Genomic DNA, 20,154 nt, shown 5'->3' on the forward strand with positions numbered 1-20,154 from the left:
GAAAGCAATTGGAATGCTTCTGAAATTGATTTTATTTATCTCACATTCTCATGGTAAAGTGTTGATCAGGAGCTTTTTGAAGGCAAAGCAAAAATTGGTGACTAACAATTGCTTGCTAACATTCAAAGCAAACTGATCACTTTTTTCTCTGCCATTTGCACTAGTTGGTGGCATGAGGCTTTGAGGAAACAGCAGGAAGCTTTTCACTGGTGCAAGCGGGACCGGACACACACCGCTGAATACTGAGGCACCACAAAGTGCTGCTGTGTTTAACTGGTTCCTTTCCAAAGCCATTTAGGAATGAATTAAAAAAATATATATGTTGCCTACTGAGAAAAGCCTTCAATTGTGTCTGTTCTTTAATAGGACACATTGCCATCAAGTTTTACTAAAACTGTCACTACTGCAGCATCTACTCCAGTCTTTTTGTAGGTTTTATTTTGTTTTGTTTTTCTAGCAATGACCGTTGAAGTGCTTTCAACGGCAATTTTCAGCAATCCTTTCTGGATTTTCACACCACTTAAAGAAGACTGATTAGGTTTGGATATTGCCAAGATGGATGTGGTAAATATCAGACATCAGAGTCTCAGCTGCATTACGCCATTAATGACACACTAAAACATGGTGTCACAGTCACTCATCAATGAGGTCAAAGCAGTCACAGAACTCATAGTTCATAATCAGGATACTCTACATCAACAGTTACATTGTGCAAGGATTTTCTTTTCTTTTCTTTTTTTTTGAAAAAACAACAACAAATGAACCCTTTCCTCATTTGCATTATAACAAAAACATCTGCTCTGTCATCACATAATGACAAACAACCATTTGTATGTTAGCATGAAGTATATTAGAGAATAATATACAGTATAGTGGTATAATGATATGTAATTGAATTGTAGATTATATGTGTTATGTGTTATGTAAACAAACTAATAATCAAAAAGACATAACTACATTTACAACACACCGTAAAACACACTAATAATGAGAACTATTTTGAAGAAGAAGAAGAAGAAGAAGAAGATATGATGGTGCTTACAACTTTTCAAACTCCCAGTTTCGCTCGATTTTCACTTCCGTGTCAATAAACACGAGGAAACGCAGAACATTTCCACGAATTTATTAAGGTGACGGTAAAGGTTTTAAACAGATTAAAGGAAAGTTAGACTTACCTGAGAATACACCGTAAATATGAATTTCGGGGACGGCTCGGGCCGAACTGTCTGAGGTGGCTCCTCTGTCTTTCACGTGACACATGAGCGAGTGATTGGCTACACGTGCGCTAATTGACGCTTGGAATTAGAAGAGGTTCAGAAGGAGCCCAACAATTTAACTGCAGTCACTTGCCAGAACGGTTGCTACTTCTACTTTCATTAGACAGTGGAGGCCACTCAACGTTAACACGTAAATACATGCCATTTTACCAGAACAGTGTACTCTACGTACGTATCTTACGTATTCGCCAGCATGAGACTTCCTCTGCGTGTGGGTTCTAAATAAAAGCACACTACTAAGTTGCTATTTTGTGAAGATTAAACGTTGCTGCTTCAACATTTTTCCTAAAATAAGCAGTTTTTTTATGATTTGAGGAGGGTGTATTATTTAGCTAGAGTGAAAGATAATGTGTCTCTAAAACAAACACAAAAACTAATTCAATTTATATATTTCATTAGAAACTGGTAGGTATGGACAAATATGGTGGGCAGAAGAAATCTTCTATTCCTTGATTAAAAATATTGTTCGTGGCTCCACAAAAATCCGGTGTTGCAATGAAATTGTGTCAACGTTTGCCGGCATCCGGTGACGTCCCCTCACCAAACTGACCACAGAGGAAAGTCAGAACAGTCTTAGAGCGCCCTCTTTTGGCCTCAAGAGGCATTTCATCTCATATTAAAATTCCTGTAAAACTGCGGAAGTCCTTCTACTGGTGACAAGAACAGAGATGTACTACACAAATTACAAACTCAGCTTCACACCATTTGCTTTGAAATGTCGTGATTTATTTCATGCTGAAGCTTAAAGATTGATCGATACAAACCCCAAGAAAAGAACGGTTATAAATACAGTAAATTAGTCACATAATCCCAACAGAAAAAATAACCCCAAAAAACATTCTTGCACTTTTACTTTTATTTTTAAAAGACAAGGAGCTCAAGTACCAGAGGGTGAAAACAAATTCAATTTCTCAAAGCGTGGAGCAAGTCAGACGATTTGTAATCTTTTGAGCACATGAGTATCTCAGAAAAAATGAAGAATTAGTTGTTGTTTTTTTTTGTTTGTTTTTTTACGTTCCCGTGCAGGGAAAAATATCAGAGGATACATTCATTGTTATTGGCCAGATATCCATTCCAAAGGTTGGTTAAATGTTTAGCGAATGTCTTTAAATCGAACAGCAGATGAGGATTCATTGAAAATACATTTCAGCAGCACTGGCGCGTACATAGTAAACTTTCTATATGGGCTTTTGATTGCATTTGTAAAAAAAAAACTACTGCAAAATTGCAGAATTTGAAATTCTCCGAGATTTAGTTTTGTGCAAATTAGGAGAGTCAATTACTTCTAGTGTCTTGTACTTTCTTACTAGACCTATTTAAGCATAAAGTGACAATTGACACGTTTTACACTTCCAACTCTCAGTCAAACACGCAAAGTACCTTACATTGACTTCCAATAAATAAATGCATACATCCTTTTAATTACTGATCAAATGTAACAACTCTTGAGTCCGTCTTGAAGAAAAGTGCTGAACACACAAACATAGCTGAACACAGTCCTTCGACATTCAGTAGTATGCACCGGCAACCCGCTTTGGTATTCCACAAACTCTCTGCCAAACACGCACACGCACACACACACACACACATACAAACGATACAAATGCTGTAAAACATTCACTCAGTAGTTCAGAACGTAACGTAAAGAGAAACAATCAGAGCAGCTTAAGAAGAATCTGCATCGTCTAGATATCAGTGTAAACTTCATGGTAACCAATCGTGTGCTTATATCGTGTGTACCCCGCCTGTTCCACAAGAATGGAAACAGCATTTTTGGTGCTTTGTTACCGTCCCAACAAAGTTTGCCCATCGGCCCTTTTTTGCAGACTGACTGAAAGTCAACAACAAAGACAAACAAAACTTGTCTAAGTGAATGTGGGGAGTATTGACGCTTGTCCAGTTATATTTTCCACTACACCAATTTGCTGTACAGCCCATAACAGTGCTGGATGCCAAGAGGGAACGTAAAAAGGCCAAAGCAACATCGACAGGGAAGAAAATTCGGCAGGAAAAGATGGTGGCAGCTGCCAGAGCCCAAAAAGACCCATATCCACTCTTCAAAGGACCAGAGGTGGGAGCCGTTCCCTTTCCTCCAGACCCCCCGTGGACTCTGAGCATCTGCTGAGAAACGATAGGACCCAGCGACTAACACACACCCGCTGAGGGTGGGATTTGACAGGCAGTATTCCTGCGTTTGTGTGTCTGCTGCCTGGTTTGTCTCGAAGTGAACACACATGTATAACCCAAACACACACACACAAACACACACACACACACACACACCTTGGAAAAAAAAATATTAAAAAGGAGCAACCACGCTGAGAAGGCTTGGGGCAGTTATTAAATTCAGTCAAGTCAGAGGCAGTTTGTAAAAGAAATGATCAGAGACACAGCACTGGAATTTCATCGGTGAAAAGTTAACTTTTCTTAATGAGCTGGACCCTTAATTATATACCTTGACCTGTGATCATCAGTTGGCATGACTCTATATTGTACCTGTCTTTCTATACTAAATTAGATTTTCAAAATAAACATAATCAAACAATGAGGGAAATAAAGCTGGAAGCAAAATATCATCTTTCTGAAATGTTTTAGATAACACTGGAATCTTCACATCCAGACATCCTGGTCTCTTAATTACCGAATGAAAAGTGAAAAAAAATGTTGGTGGACTTTGTAATGTGTGGTCACAACACGCAAGTGCAGTGAACATACAAAGAAAAAATACTGCAACTTATTTGGTTGACGCCAAATAATGATGTTGATATGTGAGAATGAAAACTGGCAGTTTTTTTGTTAAGGTTTTTCAGTAGCATAAGTGATATGAGCCATATAAATTTGAAGTTAATAAAAATTATTTTTTCTGATTTGTTAAATAGTCAAATATTTTAATACATTTGTACACATTTCGGATATTAAGTAGATTAGGAGTGGCTAATAATATAAAGAATTAGAATTAATCATCTTTTAATCTGTGATATGTATCAGTAGTTAAGCAATAACTTAAAAATAACGTGAAATAAATTCTGGATATTTGTAATATTGGCCCACTACATCCTGGGCCAATACCTATATAATGTTGGAAGTCATTTCTTCCAAATATGGAAAAGCTGAGCAAATGGCTTAAAGGCCAACTTGCTTCTTTTTTTTTTTTTATGCAACAGCCATTTAGCATTACAGCTTAAGAATATCATCAGCAAAAATTTGATGAAATTCTTTACAAAGAAAATTTCAGATTTTCAATGCTGCTGTGACCAGACTTTGACATTCTACATAAACTTCTCCTCTTTGGTACATTCCATTGCCATTAAAGAAAGAAATTCAAAAAAGTCAATGAAAAAGTTGTCAAAGTGGAGATTTCCAGAGCACAAACACAAAGTAGAATCATGAGCGTGATGAGAAAGAGGATACCTGAGAAAGATTAGCTTTTACAATTGAAAAGAACGCCATTGATTGAGGCATGGTAATCGAAAGAGAAAAGGGCAGGAGTGGAACTAAAACTTGGCTAAGAGAGAGAGAAGACTTTTTGTTCTAAGACTTGGCAGTTCTCCTCACAGCATTACATTCAGTTACATCAGCCACACCTTGTTTTTCCTTTTTAACTCTGCCACAGTGCGCTCTGATCTGAAACAAAAAGGGGGAGAAATGCAGCAATCAGGGAAGCTCCCCTATGTCTTCACAAGAATAATTCATATGAGAGAAGCTTCAGGCGCACACATACGCGCAAACACACACACACACACACACACATCACACACTTTGTGTTGATTTCCACTGGACTCTTTTGTACATGACTGCAGCCCAGGCTGAAACATCTCCTTAAGGCCAGCTCATTACGAGGATCATTTCCGTGGCAAAGGGTGACATCAAGTCTTTTGTGCGACTTCGCCGACATTAAGCGCCGTGTGATTGCAGTGCGACCTTGTGTGTGTGTGTGTTTTTTTTCTTTTGGTTTTGAATCATTTGAGCAGCGTGGCTGTTTCTTGCATGGTTCAGCCTCAAAATGATGCGACGCAAAAGGATGGAGCCGTATCTCCATGCGAACCCCTGCCTGTGTTGCAGCCTTCCTGCACTGCGGTTGTGACTTTTCTCTAGAACTTCAGAGGGCGTGCGCGACCGAAGCACGCAGTTGCACCTTCTCTGCAGCGCGTCGGCGTCAGTAAAACTTGTCGTCGATGCGGAAGTGCGGCCTGGTGACGTCGTCGGGGTTGAGGAACACGGAGATGGACTTCCCCGGGTTCTCCGTCACCAGCTGCTGCAGCCGCTGCGCCAGCTTGTCATCAGAGGGCGAGATGATGCCGTTGGCCGGTTGGTGTCCGGGGGAGCCGTGCCCGTTGGTGCTCGTGGTGAGCTCCTTCTTCAGGTGGCCCGCCTGCTGGGCCTGGTCCAGGGCCGCCCTGAGGTGCTCGCTGGGGTCGGAGCGCACGTGGGCCAGTTTCCTGGCGACGAGCAGCGCCTGGCCGTCCGTCAGGTGCTCCAGCATGTTGCACTGGGGCAGAAAGTAGTTTGGGCAGTTTTTACTCAGGATGCAGTGAGCCAGGTCGTCCAGGAGACCCAGGAGGAGGCGGCCAGGGGTGTCGGGGTCTGGAGAGGACAGGTAGGCAGCGGGAAGTCGGTCGCACGCCCAGAACAGGAGGGTGCGGAGGTGGTAGAGGCTGAGGCCCGTGCGCGGACGGGCCAGAATACGGGTTAAAACGGCTTTGGCTGCTTGGAAGGCTTGGGCCATGGGATACGGGATGCACTTCTTCAACTGGACCTGGTTAAACAAGGAGCAGGAGATACACAAGGACAGGGTTAATGAGATGGTGGCAAAAAAAAGAAAAAAAGAAGAGGAAGCAGCAGCTCCGTTCACACCTCGCTGCGGGAGAACGCCAATCTCCACTCCCTGTCTGGGCGGCCACCCAGTGGGGAGCAGCAAGGCAGCAGGTAGAAGCCCGATATGGCCTCCTCCTCTGTGATTTTGCCATCCCAGAAGTGGTTGGCTGTCAGCCAGCCTTGGGCCACAGCAGGCCAGCCCCGAAACGACACCACAGGCAGCAGGTCGTACAACACCCGGCTGGATCCGGCCTGGAAAGAGAGATAGGAGGGGCGGATGATGGGGTGGGGGGGCTCCTTTCAAATCCTTTCCAACTGGTGGCAACAGTCTGAGTCCGGTACCTGGAGGACGATGGTGGTGAGGGGTCCATTCCTCTCCAGTCGCTCTGGGGTGGGAATGCCTCTCTGGGGGCTGCGCCTCAGCTCCTCCACAGCCTCGCTGACCACCCCCCAGAACCAGTCCGTCACCAGGGTGGGAGAGAAGTAGCATCCGTCCAGAGACTGAGGGGAGTCCAGGGATGGGATGGAGCTTTTGCCTACACAAGAGGAAAGTGGAGGAAGACCTACAGTCACACAAAAATGAGAGAATAAGTTCAGGTGAACTGAACTGAAGAGAATTGCTCCTTGAAATGCATGAACCTTGGGCTCACATTTAGAACCTACAGTACTTTGACCTAATCGGAAAGATTTTGGGCAAAATGCCGGAATACAATTAGAAAATGTGTCCCATGCGCTTCCAAACCGACAGAAAATGATTCATATCGATAAGTGCTGATGCTGTTGGGAAAACGATGCCTCAGTAAGAGCCGCAAGTACTTTCATGCCAATATTTTTGACTGAAAGTTGAAGATAAATGTTTCAAGTGTAATTTCAAAGGAGGCATTTCTTCTTCCATCAATCACGAGAACAGAAGCCCTTCCAGGTGGGAAATAAAAATGGCATCAGAGAAACGTGCATTTAATTATCACAGCTAAATTTGGCTTTTTTTTTTATTCCACCTTTTTATTCCATTTATATCCATCAGCTTTCAACTGCACCCCAGTACTATCACATTGCCGCTTACTTATTTCTCCCGCTTCCTCCGCATCTTCCTCAGCGGCCAGCCCGTTCTCCTCCTGGCAGCAGATATTCCACCGCGACAGGATGTTGGAGTCGCAGAGCCGCAGGCTGAGCCACGAGTGGCACGGCGGCGAGTGTCTCATGTCCAGGGTGACCGGCTGGTTGCGGTCGTGCAGTTTGAGGGCGGGGACCAGCAGGGTGAAGTCCAAATCAAAGTCGGCCCCCTTGGCGTAGTCCCCGAGCTCTTCGGGGTTGAGATCCAACACTCCCTCCCGAGCTCCTCCGGACAGTAGCAGGTACTCGTTGGCCACTGGGAGGCGCTGGTCTATCTTCTGGACCAAGCCTGGAGCGGAGAGGCAGGGGATAAAGGAACAGTGAGTCCACCATTTCCCATATTGAGAATACTGGAGAAGCTAAAAGATCCATACCCAATCCAGAAGGCAAACTAGGGAGTGGGGAAAGTGAAGGATCATGGGAAATCCCTGCACGTACAACAGTGCAGAGTGAATATACTGTATAAACAAGGAAGAGCATGATATAAACAACAGCAGCCAGCCATCCGTCTACCACCCTGCTGACACTAAGACATAGCCAAGCAGCTCACCAACATGTGGTGTCAGTCACTGTTGAATAGTCCCATATATTATTGTGTTCCCTGAGTGTAACTCTCCAGAAAGGGGAGGCTGGGAGGCTGAGTTTGTCATCAGAGAATCGTCTGGAGCGCAGAGCAGCCGCCATCATTTTGCCAGAGTGCTGAAGGCCATCTCTCTAAACTCTGGACACTTTATGTGGGGAATTCAAATCCTTTTTACAGCTACTTAGATATATGGTAAACTTCCTAGGCTCTAGGGCCATGAGGAGATGCAGTGCTGGAATTAAAAAGCGTTCAAAAAAAAGGAACTGAGAGGGACTCAGACCAATGACAGAAAAAAAAATTGTGCTGTGCGAAGCTAATTGCTACTGTACACTGGGAGGCATGGATGCCCAGGAACCCCTGGGGCCGCAGGAGCTGCAGCTCAAGTGTTTATCCCCTGCAGGGCACTTAAGAGGCCGTGAGAAGCTGAGACAGGGGTACTGGACCAAGCCGGCAGGCCATGGCTGGGGGCACAAAGCTCCCAATGTGATTTCTTTGATCCAATTACATGGGCACACAACCCCGGAGACACGTCTCATATCGAAAAGTGTGTGTTTGGCTCGTGTGCGGGCGTTTCTAAGCATCTGTCTGTTCGACAACTGGAACACAAACAGGTTTGGGTTTTTTCTCGATTAATCAACGCGTCAAACCTTGCTTTCAAGATTTGACAACCAGCACTGGCAGCTTGTCGTGATGAGCTCAGATTGACCAATTAAAAACACTCAAGAGGAAGCTAATGAAGAACATAAGGGTCGAGAAAAAGTGAAAAAGGGTGAAGACAAACGTCAAGGAAAAAGTCACAACAAAAAGGAAAAAAGACAAAGGTGGAGAAGAGGAAGAAAAGGAAGATAAAGGTTCTCAGAAGAAGGTAATGAAGATCAAGCGCAAGATAGAAGGAACCACAAAATGACGACAAGGAGTAAAAGGAAGACGACAGTGAAGAAGACAAAGCAGTACTCACAGAAAAAGTTCATACAGGTGAAGCGGAAAAAGAAGTTTGTCAGAGACATCTGGAGTTGCTGCTGCTCGGCTTTAAATATGCAGCACAAGAATCCCCAAGAGGTTTCTGGTTTTAGATAAACGGCTCAGCAAAACCCAGAAACGACACACCTACAAACGATGTTCCGGTGTAATATGGATGATGAAGCAGTGTTGGAAAATGTCTATTCCATTTCCAAAACTCACAAAGGGCTTTTTTATTATTGCTCTTTGCACTCAAAACGAAATTACTGCTTTCCTAGAGTGACATTACCGGTCCTGCTTCAGGCTGACGCTTCATGCTGCTAACATTATTAGCAGGTTTCGGAGGGTCTTTTATTCTAAAAACCTGGGTTTCTCTTTTTTCTGAACAAGCCAGCCTCTCTCGTTCCAACATGTTTTGCTTAAGAACTCCACATCCCTGCCAGGCTGACTTAAAAAGTTCTGAAGTGAACTGAAATGATGGCTTGGTGCTGTCGCTTAAGTAGCACGGTGAAGTAAGAGCCGAGCGTTAACGTGATAGCGGGAAAGCTAAGCTGATGGTTAAAAAAAAAAGACAACTTACAACACAGTGAAACAGAGAGTGAGAGTGAAACAAGAAGTCAGATCTTGTATTTTGATGAAGGCAGAAAAAAGGGGGCGAAGATGTTGGAAGGGCAGATGAAAAGAAGAGTGAGGGAGGTGGAGGAGGGGGGGGGGGGTGTAGACTGGACCGCAGCCGAGGGGGTAACGAGTTGGAAGACACGGCTTCTCTGATTTGTTTTCATCTGCTGCTGATAAACTGGGTCAAATTGGCGAAGAGGGAGAAGAGTAGGAAAGGGGGGTGACGAAAACAATGAGGGGAGAGAAGGTGCAGGAAAAACTATCAGTTCATGAGGCTCCGACAATCTCTACGCCCGCCATGGAAAAAGTCACGCAGTTCCGAGGAGCACTTTTTTTCTTTTCTTTACTTTTTAATCCGAATTCTCAAATGGGCAGTGTCAGACATGTGCCAGGGAGTGTGCACGCATGCATGCACACGTGCACACACACACGTATAAAACAAAGTGTGAGAAGAGAGGATGGTGACGGTCCAGCCTGGTTTCACAGCCATGGATTAAAACTAATCCTGTAAGAAGAATCCCTGAATGTAGATTTCCATTAGAGGCGACTTCCTGATAACTGCGTCTTCAGACCAGACTCAGTTTCATGTCTGTGATGACCATTGTCCACGTCATGAGCGCAACTGAGCAGTTGCAGTAAACCTTTTCATCAAGCAATAAACAACATCCCTTTCCACATAAAACAAATAATCTTAGTGCTGATTGTACAAATAGTGATCTTAATAACCTTAGGCTTTATTTGCACAAAATCTGACAATTGAGAAAATGTCATGGTCCGAGAAAACTCCAGCAACTTAATACAGCAATTGTCTTTAACCGATAAAGACCTGAAAACAATGCTTTCAGCATTTATTACCCAATGACTAAACTTAAAAAAAAATGCTGTAGCATGTACTATTATAGTCTGCCAAGTGTCTGCATGTGGTTTTTTCCTTCTTTAGTTTTTTCATCTTTGCTCAAGGAACCCATAATGCCTAAATGAAGCTCTAAACCTCACTGGAGCATGATTCTCCCTCCCTCACTTGCTGCATCAGCAACCTTTGCTCTCCTACAACATCTGAATAAGTGATCAGAGTTGAGCCAAGGATGACAGGATCCCTCAGCACTGCAACACGAAAAAAAAAAGAAAAAAGAAAAACAATGGGCCCTTCAGTAGTTATTGCATTTTGTATATTACATAACTCCGACAGACATAAAACATGAAACTGCACAGTAAAGAAGGTGAGAATTCATCACTCCTAAACAAATTTCAATTTGTAATAGCATCACAATGTAAATCAAAATCAATTTAATACAACTTTAAAACCGACGGACTTCACTGTACAGACACACAGCAACAGACTACACACTCCGGCCTCACATGGGGTGCTGGGACATTTGCTTTCAAATAGTAAGCTATCAAGCGACTTGGCAGGGAAATGTCCAGCAGTATATCATACCAGGGAAGACGTCCATCCTAATCGCAGCCTGAGGAAGGTGTGAAAACACACCAACACAAAGCTTCAGTTTGACTGACTCCCAAAACGGTTGCGCAATTCTCTCCAGAAAATGGGATTCTTCCAGTTGTGCAGCTGCAGGGCCGACATGGGCCTGACTGCTGCTCATAATAATAATGGGCAACTGAGCTCCACCAAATGACCTTGTTTCCACACCGACCGTGCTGACGAATCATGCAGATATTGTATAACAGCGATGGCCTCACGTCCAAGCGGGTGCACTGCAATCACACCGAGAAACGCTCAACATCCCATTAAATATTAATTACCAACTGGTAAAAGAGACGTGCACTTCGGAACTACTGTCGCAACTCTCCATGACTTTAAGTAGAAACAAATGGATTATGGTGGTGAACAGAGGTAAAGAACATTACTGAAAAGATTAGGGGAGCCCTTCCCCAAATTCAGTACTGCTACACAGACTTCATTGTGTAACAGCGGGAAAATTGTAAAGTAGATTTATTTTTGTGTAACAGCGGGAAAATTGTAAAGTAGATTTATTTTTGGTACAGTTTCAGATGTGCTTAGGAGTGTTCTCGTTCTTCAATTGTGGAACTTTATTCTTTGGGAGTCACCAAGAACTTACATAACTGACAGTAGGTTTTGGTCCAAGGGTATCCCATGCTTAACATATGGCTTTAATAATGATGCAATTAACCCCACATCCTGCCAGTGTGCTTTCTAGAGTGTGTAGAGTAAAATGACTGCTGGGAAGCACTTTAACCTTCGTCAAGGCTTTCCAGTCCACAAAGCCCAGTTAGGTAATTAACACCTGGCTGGAACTAAGCAAAGCCCAGGCACAAGGGTAAAGCTCAACTCGTGAGGCGGTTGGCTGGACAGGCCACCTGTCATTCAAACAAAGTATACTGAAAACTGTAATTACTATTCGCTGAGCCAAGTAACAACAGCTCCAGGATTCCTATTAGTGAGAGCTGTGACACTGGACATGCACGAGCGCCCAGTGACGCACAAACCACAGCAGTGTTCAACGCAACTCTTGTCAAAGCCCATCAAGATTAGTGGTGGACGCATTTGCAACATTTATTCTTGCGACGCAACAACGCTATGAAGTTTTGCCACGGCAGCTGCTCCTGCGATGCCATGTCATTCACTGGCCAGCGCTGTTGCTCCTAAACTTGTGGTGGACTTTTTCCTGCTATATTGTTCTTGTTCTGTGCCTTTAAGATGCAGCTTTCAATAGGCACTTCTTTATTTCACAAAATAGACACTCGCACATTTAATGTCAAACTTAGATTCTCAGCAGTCCAGCTCTATTACCAGCACAGGGTTTGGTGAATATGAAGTATGAAAGTGTCATAGTTTAATTATTCCAACAACAAAAAATGTCTCTGTGGTTTGGGTGCCTTTATCTGAATATTCAGTATGAAGTTTCTGCACCCTGACATCTGCACGACTTCTATGTTACCTCAGACAATAAATGCAGGTGTAGCTCACGACATAATAATGTTAAACCAGGGCTCCATCTGAAACAGAAGGAATTGAACCCGTTACAAATGACTCCTGTCTGCTCTGGTTTCAACCGGCTGTTATCAGCGCTGTTCTACGGAGCCCTCCGAGCAGGCGTGCCGCACACGCTAATAGCGGGATTAATCTCAGACAGCCGAAGCTGCGGAAAGGTGAGCCCTGCTGTCTGCGCGTTGTTTATGAATACATATCAAAGTGAAAGATTAGCTCAAAAATAGACCGTGGGAGAAGAGAAATAGAGACACTTTCATTTAATCTGATTGAGGCTAAGTGTGTGTCAGACCCCCCCAAATAACGTTGGCATATGTGGTGAGGGATTAAACCCAACAAACAGACGCAGTGTGTCAAAAGCACCTGGAAAGACTTGAGGAGGTGGCAGGAGGCTTTCCACCTCTTCACTCCTGCTTTGATATTATTTTTTTCATTTTTTCATTTTTAAACTGTGAATAAAGTCAACTTCAGGACACACACACTATCGTGGATGTTGGAGAGTTATGTATGAAAAGAACGTTTATAAAAAATAATGCACTCTTCAAGAGCCAAAGTTCCTTGGAGTGATGCTGTCCAACCTTCAACACCTCACGCCTCATTAAGAAAAGCAGCGACAGAGGCCTTGTTCACACTGAGATGAGTTGAGCAAAAAATTTTATCATTTTGATATTTCATCTAAACACTTGCAGAGCATGAAAACACTTGAACTACTTTCAGCACGTGGTAGGGCTGGAGATCCCACCACCTGGAGGACCACGACAACCACCTGTCTGAGGAAGAAGGACTAGAGCATCATCTCATGTGACCACAATCCAACCTCAATTCAAGCTACAGTAAAACTGTACTGTATAGTTAACTTCATGAGTGGAAGAAATCTGCACATTTTAGATTTTTATTTTTATCTCCTCAGAGGTGTGTGTGTGTGTGTGTGTGTGTGTGTGTGTGTGTGTTGTACTAATGCTAACCCCTTTAACGGCTTTCAGATGATTTACAATTGGCTATCATCTCTTTTGTCATCTCTTTCGTTTCCCAACTCTCAAAGCGTCAGGATTTTTTAAGAAAACAGTCCTCCCCATTTTCATGAAATGCACTAAATTATTAAAAAATCACAGCTTCACTCACTGAGCTCACGGCTATCTGTCATTAGCTGTAACCTTAGCGGTTGCTCCTTCGCCACCGTGAATACTTCAAGCGTGACGAAAAAAGGAGGCAAAATCACAATGCAAGCAATTATTCAATTATTAAAAATGAAGAGCGGAGGAGATGATATTTCATGCTGTGTCAAAACAGCTCTTGCAGAACATTGTCACGTTCTGTCAGTTTTATTTATTAAGACGCCGCGAAAGACGGCGGACTGGTTGAGGCCACTTTGCTGCCTCTGAATGGCAATACTGCTGTTGTCTCGTTTGTCAAAGAATCTAATTTACAAGTTGTGAGCGCGGTAAATTAACACGGACACGATCCTCTTAGCAGCCATTTATGTCACGGCGCAAGGCTTTAGACGTTCCAAGGCTTTCATTATTCCACATTTAAAAACGTTTTCGGCAAACTCTGAAGACTCAAGTTCATCTTTAGCTTGGCAGCAGTTTATCTGCAGTGGGGTGCACCAGTCCAGTACTAATAACAGACAAAATTGGCATAAATATATAAATATATGTATATATATATATATGTATATATGTGTATATATATATATACATATATATATATACATATTATATTATATTATAAGTATGTTTATAATGGCATTATGTATTTCACTTAGTGGGGTTGCTAACATACCAAGCAAAAAAAAAAAAAACTAATTTTCCCAACACCAGGAATGGTGCCTGGCTGTCACATGAAGACACATCCTCACATCTAAATGGCACCAAAAGCAACTCAGCTTGCCAAAAACAGCCATGTGTGCTCTGATCCCAAGCGGCCTACGCAGAGAACGACAACTCAAAGTTTCCACCACAGCGAGTCTCCTCTGGCCTGGGAAGTATCCGGAGTGGAAGCAGCAACCAGCTGCGAGCCGGTGGCACAGAACCTTGGCAGAGCGACTGGGCAGGAGCAAGAGTCGACAGCAAGCAGGGCTGTGCAGGCAACATCCCAAGGAAAATGGCAAAAAAAAAAAAAAATTGTTTGAAATTTTAACTAGTTTGTTTATGTTGGCCTATAAAGAAAATCCATCTTGCGTTTCCAATTTCAACTTAAACGCTGTCATCTTAAAGAGTAACGTCAGTTTGAGCTATGAACTTTGAAGAAAGCACTCCCTCCACTAAAATGGAGTACCAAGACAAAATCCTGAGAGTAAGTCATATTCTATCCACTCTGCAGGAAGTGGAATCTAGTACGACAGTTCCTTTTATTCTTTACCATACATTCACCACTCATTTCTCACAAACGGATATCCAAAAGCCCCTTGGAGCCAAACAGTCTTGGAGAGTGTTCTCGCTAAAACAATACGACTTTAAAAAAGGTAAAAGAACAATTAGGATCTGAAACAGTTGAATTCAGTCAAGTCTAACCTTGGTACCCTCGTGGCAGGATGGATTTGTTTCCATCAAGTTCACCGAGTCCTGGATGCAATAGCCCTCGCCCTGCTTGTCTGAAGGCAAAGTGCTGTGTTTCCCGAAACAGGTTGTTTATCGGGCCTTTGACTCAAAAACAGGGTGTGTTGCAAGTGATTAATCTCCAACACTCTCCTCTTCCCCCACTGTGTTTATAGAAGGACAACAGCGGGGTTCCCTCTGCATCTCAAACTCTTGGAGGGGAGGAAAAAAAAAACAGCCACCACGGGTGTTCTCATTCAGAATCAATGCATGCACGCACATGCTTTTGCAAGCAAAGCCTCCTCCAGTTTGTATGCATGCTGTAACAACAGCCCTTATTCAACAGGCTGAAATTTGCTTTCCGCTGCACCCATTCAACCCTCAGCAGGGCCCAGGGAGGCATCTAAAGCAGCTTCCACGAGGACTTAACTTTATATTTCTAGGATCCTACACAAAACCCCCTCTTCCCGCAGTCGGAGCTGTCGCAGCGGGGCGGCGAGACATGACGGCTATGAAAATACCAGCAAAGCTACTGGTGATAATGCCAGAAAGCAACCTCAGAAAACTGAAGAGCTGAAAAGTGTATGGGGTGGGGTGGGGTGGGGTGGGGGGGTGGGGGGCTTTGCACAGAAAAGAAGTAGGGGGAAAAAATAAATAGTGTGCCACCGCTCTGGGATAAAATAACATTAAGCAAGGAAAAAAAAAACACAAGCCACCGGATTTCTCTGTGAGGGTTTGGACCCGTGTAACTGTCAGAAGGAAGTGAAGACAGCTGACAGTGAGAGGGAAACTGAGTGAAGGATATTCTGGGCTCTACTGTACTGACAAGATAGATGTGAATCTGAGAAAGAAAGGAAAAAAACACAGTCTAAAGTAAAAGAAAGGGATGCTCGGGAAAGTTTTACAGAGTTGTGACAAAGGTGAGAGGGGACAGCAGGGATGGGCGAGAGTGCCCCCTGTTGGACTAAGAAACATACTCTTCGCACTTGGGAAAGCCCTGTGTGCAAATCCAGAGGCAAAATGCTTCACTTCATTTTCAACACTATATACAACATTCTTTTTTTTATATATTTAAAAAAAAAAAAAAAAAAGAATGTGCCGACATCAACTCATTAAATCTGTGCAACCATTAATTACAGCCACTGACTCTGCATGGAAGACTAGGCATATAAAACAGCTGTATGATAATGTGTCTGACAGTGAATTAAATCCAAGATAGTTCTCCACTTCAACAAGACCCAAGCGTGTCCTGATCGTGTTTGCCGCACTAGTCAGCTCAAACCTGACTTGGAGATTTGGCAAAAGAATAAGAAGCGTGTCCCATCCTGTCTCAGAGAGACGTCAGTGCAAGGTCCTTTTTTTTTTTTTTTTGGACAGAATGAAATTGAAGCACCACACTCCCATGAGTGGAATTCTTCATTGTGTAAAGTCTGAGGGAGTGTGAGAATCAGGGTCCTGTAAAAGCCATCTTTCGGTTTGCTGCTTGTTTAGCAGGTAATAAATCAGTCCCAACTGTGTTGAGACAGTGGGCAAAAAAAACAAGCTTTTCAAGAAGCCCTTTGTGACACAGTAACTACAAAATATTCCTATTTAGAACACGGCAGCTGTGGAGTGCATTAGAAATAAATGAATAAACACAAACACAAATACAAAGATAGGGTCATGGACAACATGGTATGGAAGTGAATTCAATGCAGTGCATCCATAAATAGGTTAATAAACACATAGCTATAAATGATTCATGTATTCAAACATTTTATGAGATTATGGATGAGCGCATAATGTCAATCATTACTTCTTAACAATTGCAACACATAGTATTCCAACTGAGCACAGCATTTCATTTAATCTTCATGGCTTAAAACGATAAAAGGAAATGGAAATCAAGGGTCAGGATAATTCATGACCATAGTGAGCTTGAGCTTCAGTGCTTTATGTGCTCACAACACAACCATTCCTTGTTGATTAGAAACATCCAATGGTAGAACCAAGGCCTCTGTTGTTCATGCTTGTCCAAGGCTGACAATCTAAGCCAAATTGTCAGCAAAAATACTAATTGTTACTACACACAACACAACAGCACAGTCTGAAAATATGTGGATTATTTTGCAACACTCAACCTGCAGATCTAAATATCTAAACTAAACTCCCAACTTTTCATTCAAGTCACAGAAAAGCAAATCAAGGGTTTGGGTTCCTTGATTAAAAAATAACCAAAACATTAGTTTGGTCGGTGAACTCTTTTGAATCAACGGTTTTCATTCGATCATTATTTTCAATTATTCAGTAACCCTTCTGCCCTCTTTGTGAGAGTGTCAGAAGATGATTCAAGGAAACAGCACTCTACCTAGCATGTTGAAGATGAAATCTTTGGCAGTGTGGACCTCCAAAGCTGTCTGGTCTCCGAAGTCCCCCTGTTCCAGTATGACCAGCTCAGACACCTGGGATGACAGCTGGTCCAGGGTGGCCCCCGACCGGAAGTCAACCTCTGACAGCTTCTTGGCGGGGGCCGGGGAGCGTGGTGCCACCGCACTCATCAGGGTCTCCATCTCCACAACCCTGAAGAGTAAGAACAAGCCTGAAATAAGCCAACACCCGGGAGAGTTTTGCGTTTAAAGAGTCCATTCCCCTGAAAACACGGGGAAAGTACAGGAAAAAAAAGTTTATAACCACAGCCTGAACAAACTGTTCAAAGTAGTTTTTCTAGTGGCCAAGAATATCTTTAGAATGTTTTCAACTCTGCATAATGCTAGTTTTGTTTTGCAACAGCCTCAAGTGAGGCTGGTGATCCAGAAAAAAAAAAAAGTCACATGTTAAATCACTTTAGGGAATAACAAGCACTGGAGAAATAAAGCATATTTCCAAATTACACCATCAGCTTTAAAATATACCAGCCGGAACGCTGCCAAATAAAATAATTATAAAGATTAATAAAAGCATGACTACTTTTATTGATCATTGCCTCCAAAAAAAAAAAGCCATCTTTCCTGTATTACAAACATTGATTGTTTAATTAATACCTTTTGAAACTTTTTAAGATAGTTCCATGTATGAAAATCACGGTTTGGAGAGTGTATTCACGGTGTAAAAAGAAAAAAGGAATGCATGACGCAAAAACAAAAATGCTGTTATTTTTAACTGCCTACAGAGACCGTTGATAATACAATTAGTTGTTTTGCATTCCAACTCAGGCTTTCGCCTCATCACGTTAGTGAGAACCTCGCTCTCCTGAACGTAAAGAAGTTACAAAACTTGAGGTTTACACAAAGTGCAGTTGGGTGTAACAACAACACGGCCTCGGCCCCTCCGAACTAGGTCAATTACCGAGAAGGCTCCCCTAGCTGCTAGGCTAATAGCCCAACAAATTGGCTGGCTTGACTCACAAAAGTTAACATTAGCTAACTAGATACGTCATGAAATGTGACAAATCCCCCTGTGCTGCATCGGTAACACGCGTATGTGCTACTGCATATGCGTGGCATTTTACTTGAGGTGAACAGAGCGGCGTGGGACATCGCCCACAGTCAGCTAATTTATTTGATTAGCTGATAATAAAAAATAAAAAAAAGCCCCCCACTAGCGCTGACAAATTAGCATGCTAGCTAGCACGACAGGTAGGGTCGGCGTGAACGGGGAGCGGCGATCGCGCGCACCGGCATACTTACACGAACACATAATCGCAATAAAAAAAAAATCTATACATGCACACGCGCACGGACGCAAATACGCACGCCCGTGCACTCGGAGTAGGTTCTCGGTCGCTTGCGCGTCACGAATCACAGTTAAACCAGTTAAAACCGTTAGCGCTGAGGCTACAGGCTAAATACCCTGAGACGGATAAACACACACACACACACACACACACACACACACACACACACACACACACACACACCCTGAACACAGCGAAGCGAGGGGCGGCGATCTTCGCTATCTTCTGACTTTTCTCGTGTTGTGACCACCGTGTTTCAATCCGCCTTCCTCAGCTGTCATTTCCAACAACAGGTCCCAGGCACCACCTTCCCCCTGGCAACACCGTCCCAGAAATCATGGTCCTTCTCTGAGGATCCAGGGATTAGTAATATGTGTGGCACGCACGCCCCACTTTTTTTTTTTTTCCTTTTTTTCCTCTTTTTTTTTTCAAACTACAAACGGATTTGCGAAGGCAGGTTTGTGATTAAATTGAGTCCTCCCGAAGATAAGGCTGCCGGGTTTAGGAAAGCAGCACCAACCGCGAGCACGGTGGTTTCACGATTTCAAAGGTTGTGGCGTTTCTAATGCAAAGGGAGCTTTGGGCAGATCTGCACCCAGCGCGGCTCGGGTAGAGCATGGTGCAGCATGTGGGGAGTGGGCTGTCTCACCTCTACGACACTTCCTGGTCACTTGTTTAAAGGGTGCATGGTTCCTTTATCGATCTCTGTTCAACGTTCAAAAATGTCCATGCATTTCTATCATTTTACATCCAGCATGTGCAGATTTTACTGTTGTCACAGTCGACATTACATTGCCCATTTAGAGAACAATATATATATATATATATATATATATATATATATATATATATATATATATATATATATATATATATATATATATATATATATATATATATATATATATATATATATATATATATATATATATATATATATATATATATATATATATATATATATATATATATGTAGAGATTTTTTTAATAATAATATTTAAAAATAATAATATTTGTTTTGTTTGTTTGTTTGTTTTTTGTTTTGTTTTTTTGTTGTTTTTTTGTTGTTTTTAATTTAATTCAAGGGAACCTTCATTTAAATCATAAGGTGTAGTGCAACTGAATACCACAGGTCATACACAGGGCAACGTTTGCAGGCTACCCCCGAAGTGCCAGGATATTAACATACACAGTATATTTCCACCGTTTTCTGCTTCTACATTTAAATGTACATTTCAGTGTATTTGCATTATTCTCTAAAGGGCCATTAAAATTCTTTCAGACTTAGAAATAAGTGTTCCAGACTACAAGCAGAGGATCCCCAAATCCTAATATTTAAACCTTATTATGTGATTGAGCGTGCGGTGGTTAGCGATGAATTACATCATTCAGCTATACAAACGCACCCGGGGAGAACAGTGTCAGCCATAGATATCAGTACCTGTCACTGAGGCGTTGTAATGCCTGGGTATGGTAATGAGCCAGTACAGTGGGGCCCTCTGGATTATATAGTTTGAGTTATGGAAAGTTGACACTAGGAAGTTTTACAACTGGTGTTAAAGGTGGCA

The 20,154-nt window shown here is 42.7% G+C and overlaps 2 protein-coding genes across 3 annotated transcripts in view; both read right to left on the reverse strand.

The window, feature by feature from the left end:
* Positions 1-20,154, reverse strand: part of LOC142893456 (cornifelin homolog A-like) — a 197,833-nt gene that overhangs the window by 161,303 nt on the left and 16,376 nt on the right. The gene's annotated exons all lie outside the window — the stretch shown is intronic.
* On the reverse strand, positions 1,982-19,182 carry tmem102 (transmembrane protein 102). Of its 2 annotated transcripts, none has more exons than XM_076033998.1 (6): positions 18,770-19,182; positions 17,222-17,433; positions 7,156-7,494; positions 6,435-6,628; positions 6,132-6,344; positions 1,982-6,033 (listed from the first exon to the last, which is right to left on the reverse strand). In XM_076033998.1, exons 2-6 carry the CDS (start codon positions 17,421-17,423, stop codon positions 5,434-5,436), a joined length of 1,548 nt encoding a protein of 515 aa, XP_075890113.1. In that variant the 5' UTR covers positions 17,424-17,433; positions 18,770-19,182; the 3' UTR covers positions 1,982-5,433. The 2 variants fall into 2 exon arrangements, with proteins under 2 accessions (XP_075890113.1, XP_075890114.1); XM_076033999.1 differs by lacking the exon at positions 18,770-19,182 and adding an exon at positions 17,895-18,712.

The sequence above is a fragment of the Nelusetta ayraudi genome, unplaced genomic scaffold (genome assembly GCF_046127955.1).
Source record: "Nelusetta ayraudi isolate G7.1 ecotype Tasmania unplaced genomic scaffold, CSIRO-AGI_Nayr_v1 ptg000042l, whole genome shotgun sequence".
NCBI lineage: Eukaryota > Metazoa > Chordata > Actinopteri > Tetraodontiformes > Monacanthidae > Nelusetta > Nelusetta ayraudi.

Coding starts and splice junctions, on each gene's coding strand:
- tmem102 (XM_076033998.1), bottom strand. CDS start 17,423: ATGGAGACCCTGATGAGTGCGGTGGCACCACGCTCCCCGGCCCCCGCC. Junction 6,629..7,155: donor GGAGGAAGCGGGAGAAATAA/GTAAGCGGCAAT, acceptor CCTCTTGTGTAG/GCAAAAGCTCCATCCCATCC. Junction 6,345..6,434: donor TCACCACCATCGTCCTCCAG/GTACCGGACTCA, acceptor CTCTCTTTCCAG/GCCGGATCCAGCCGGGTGTT.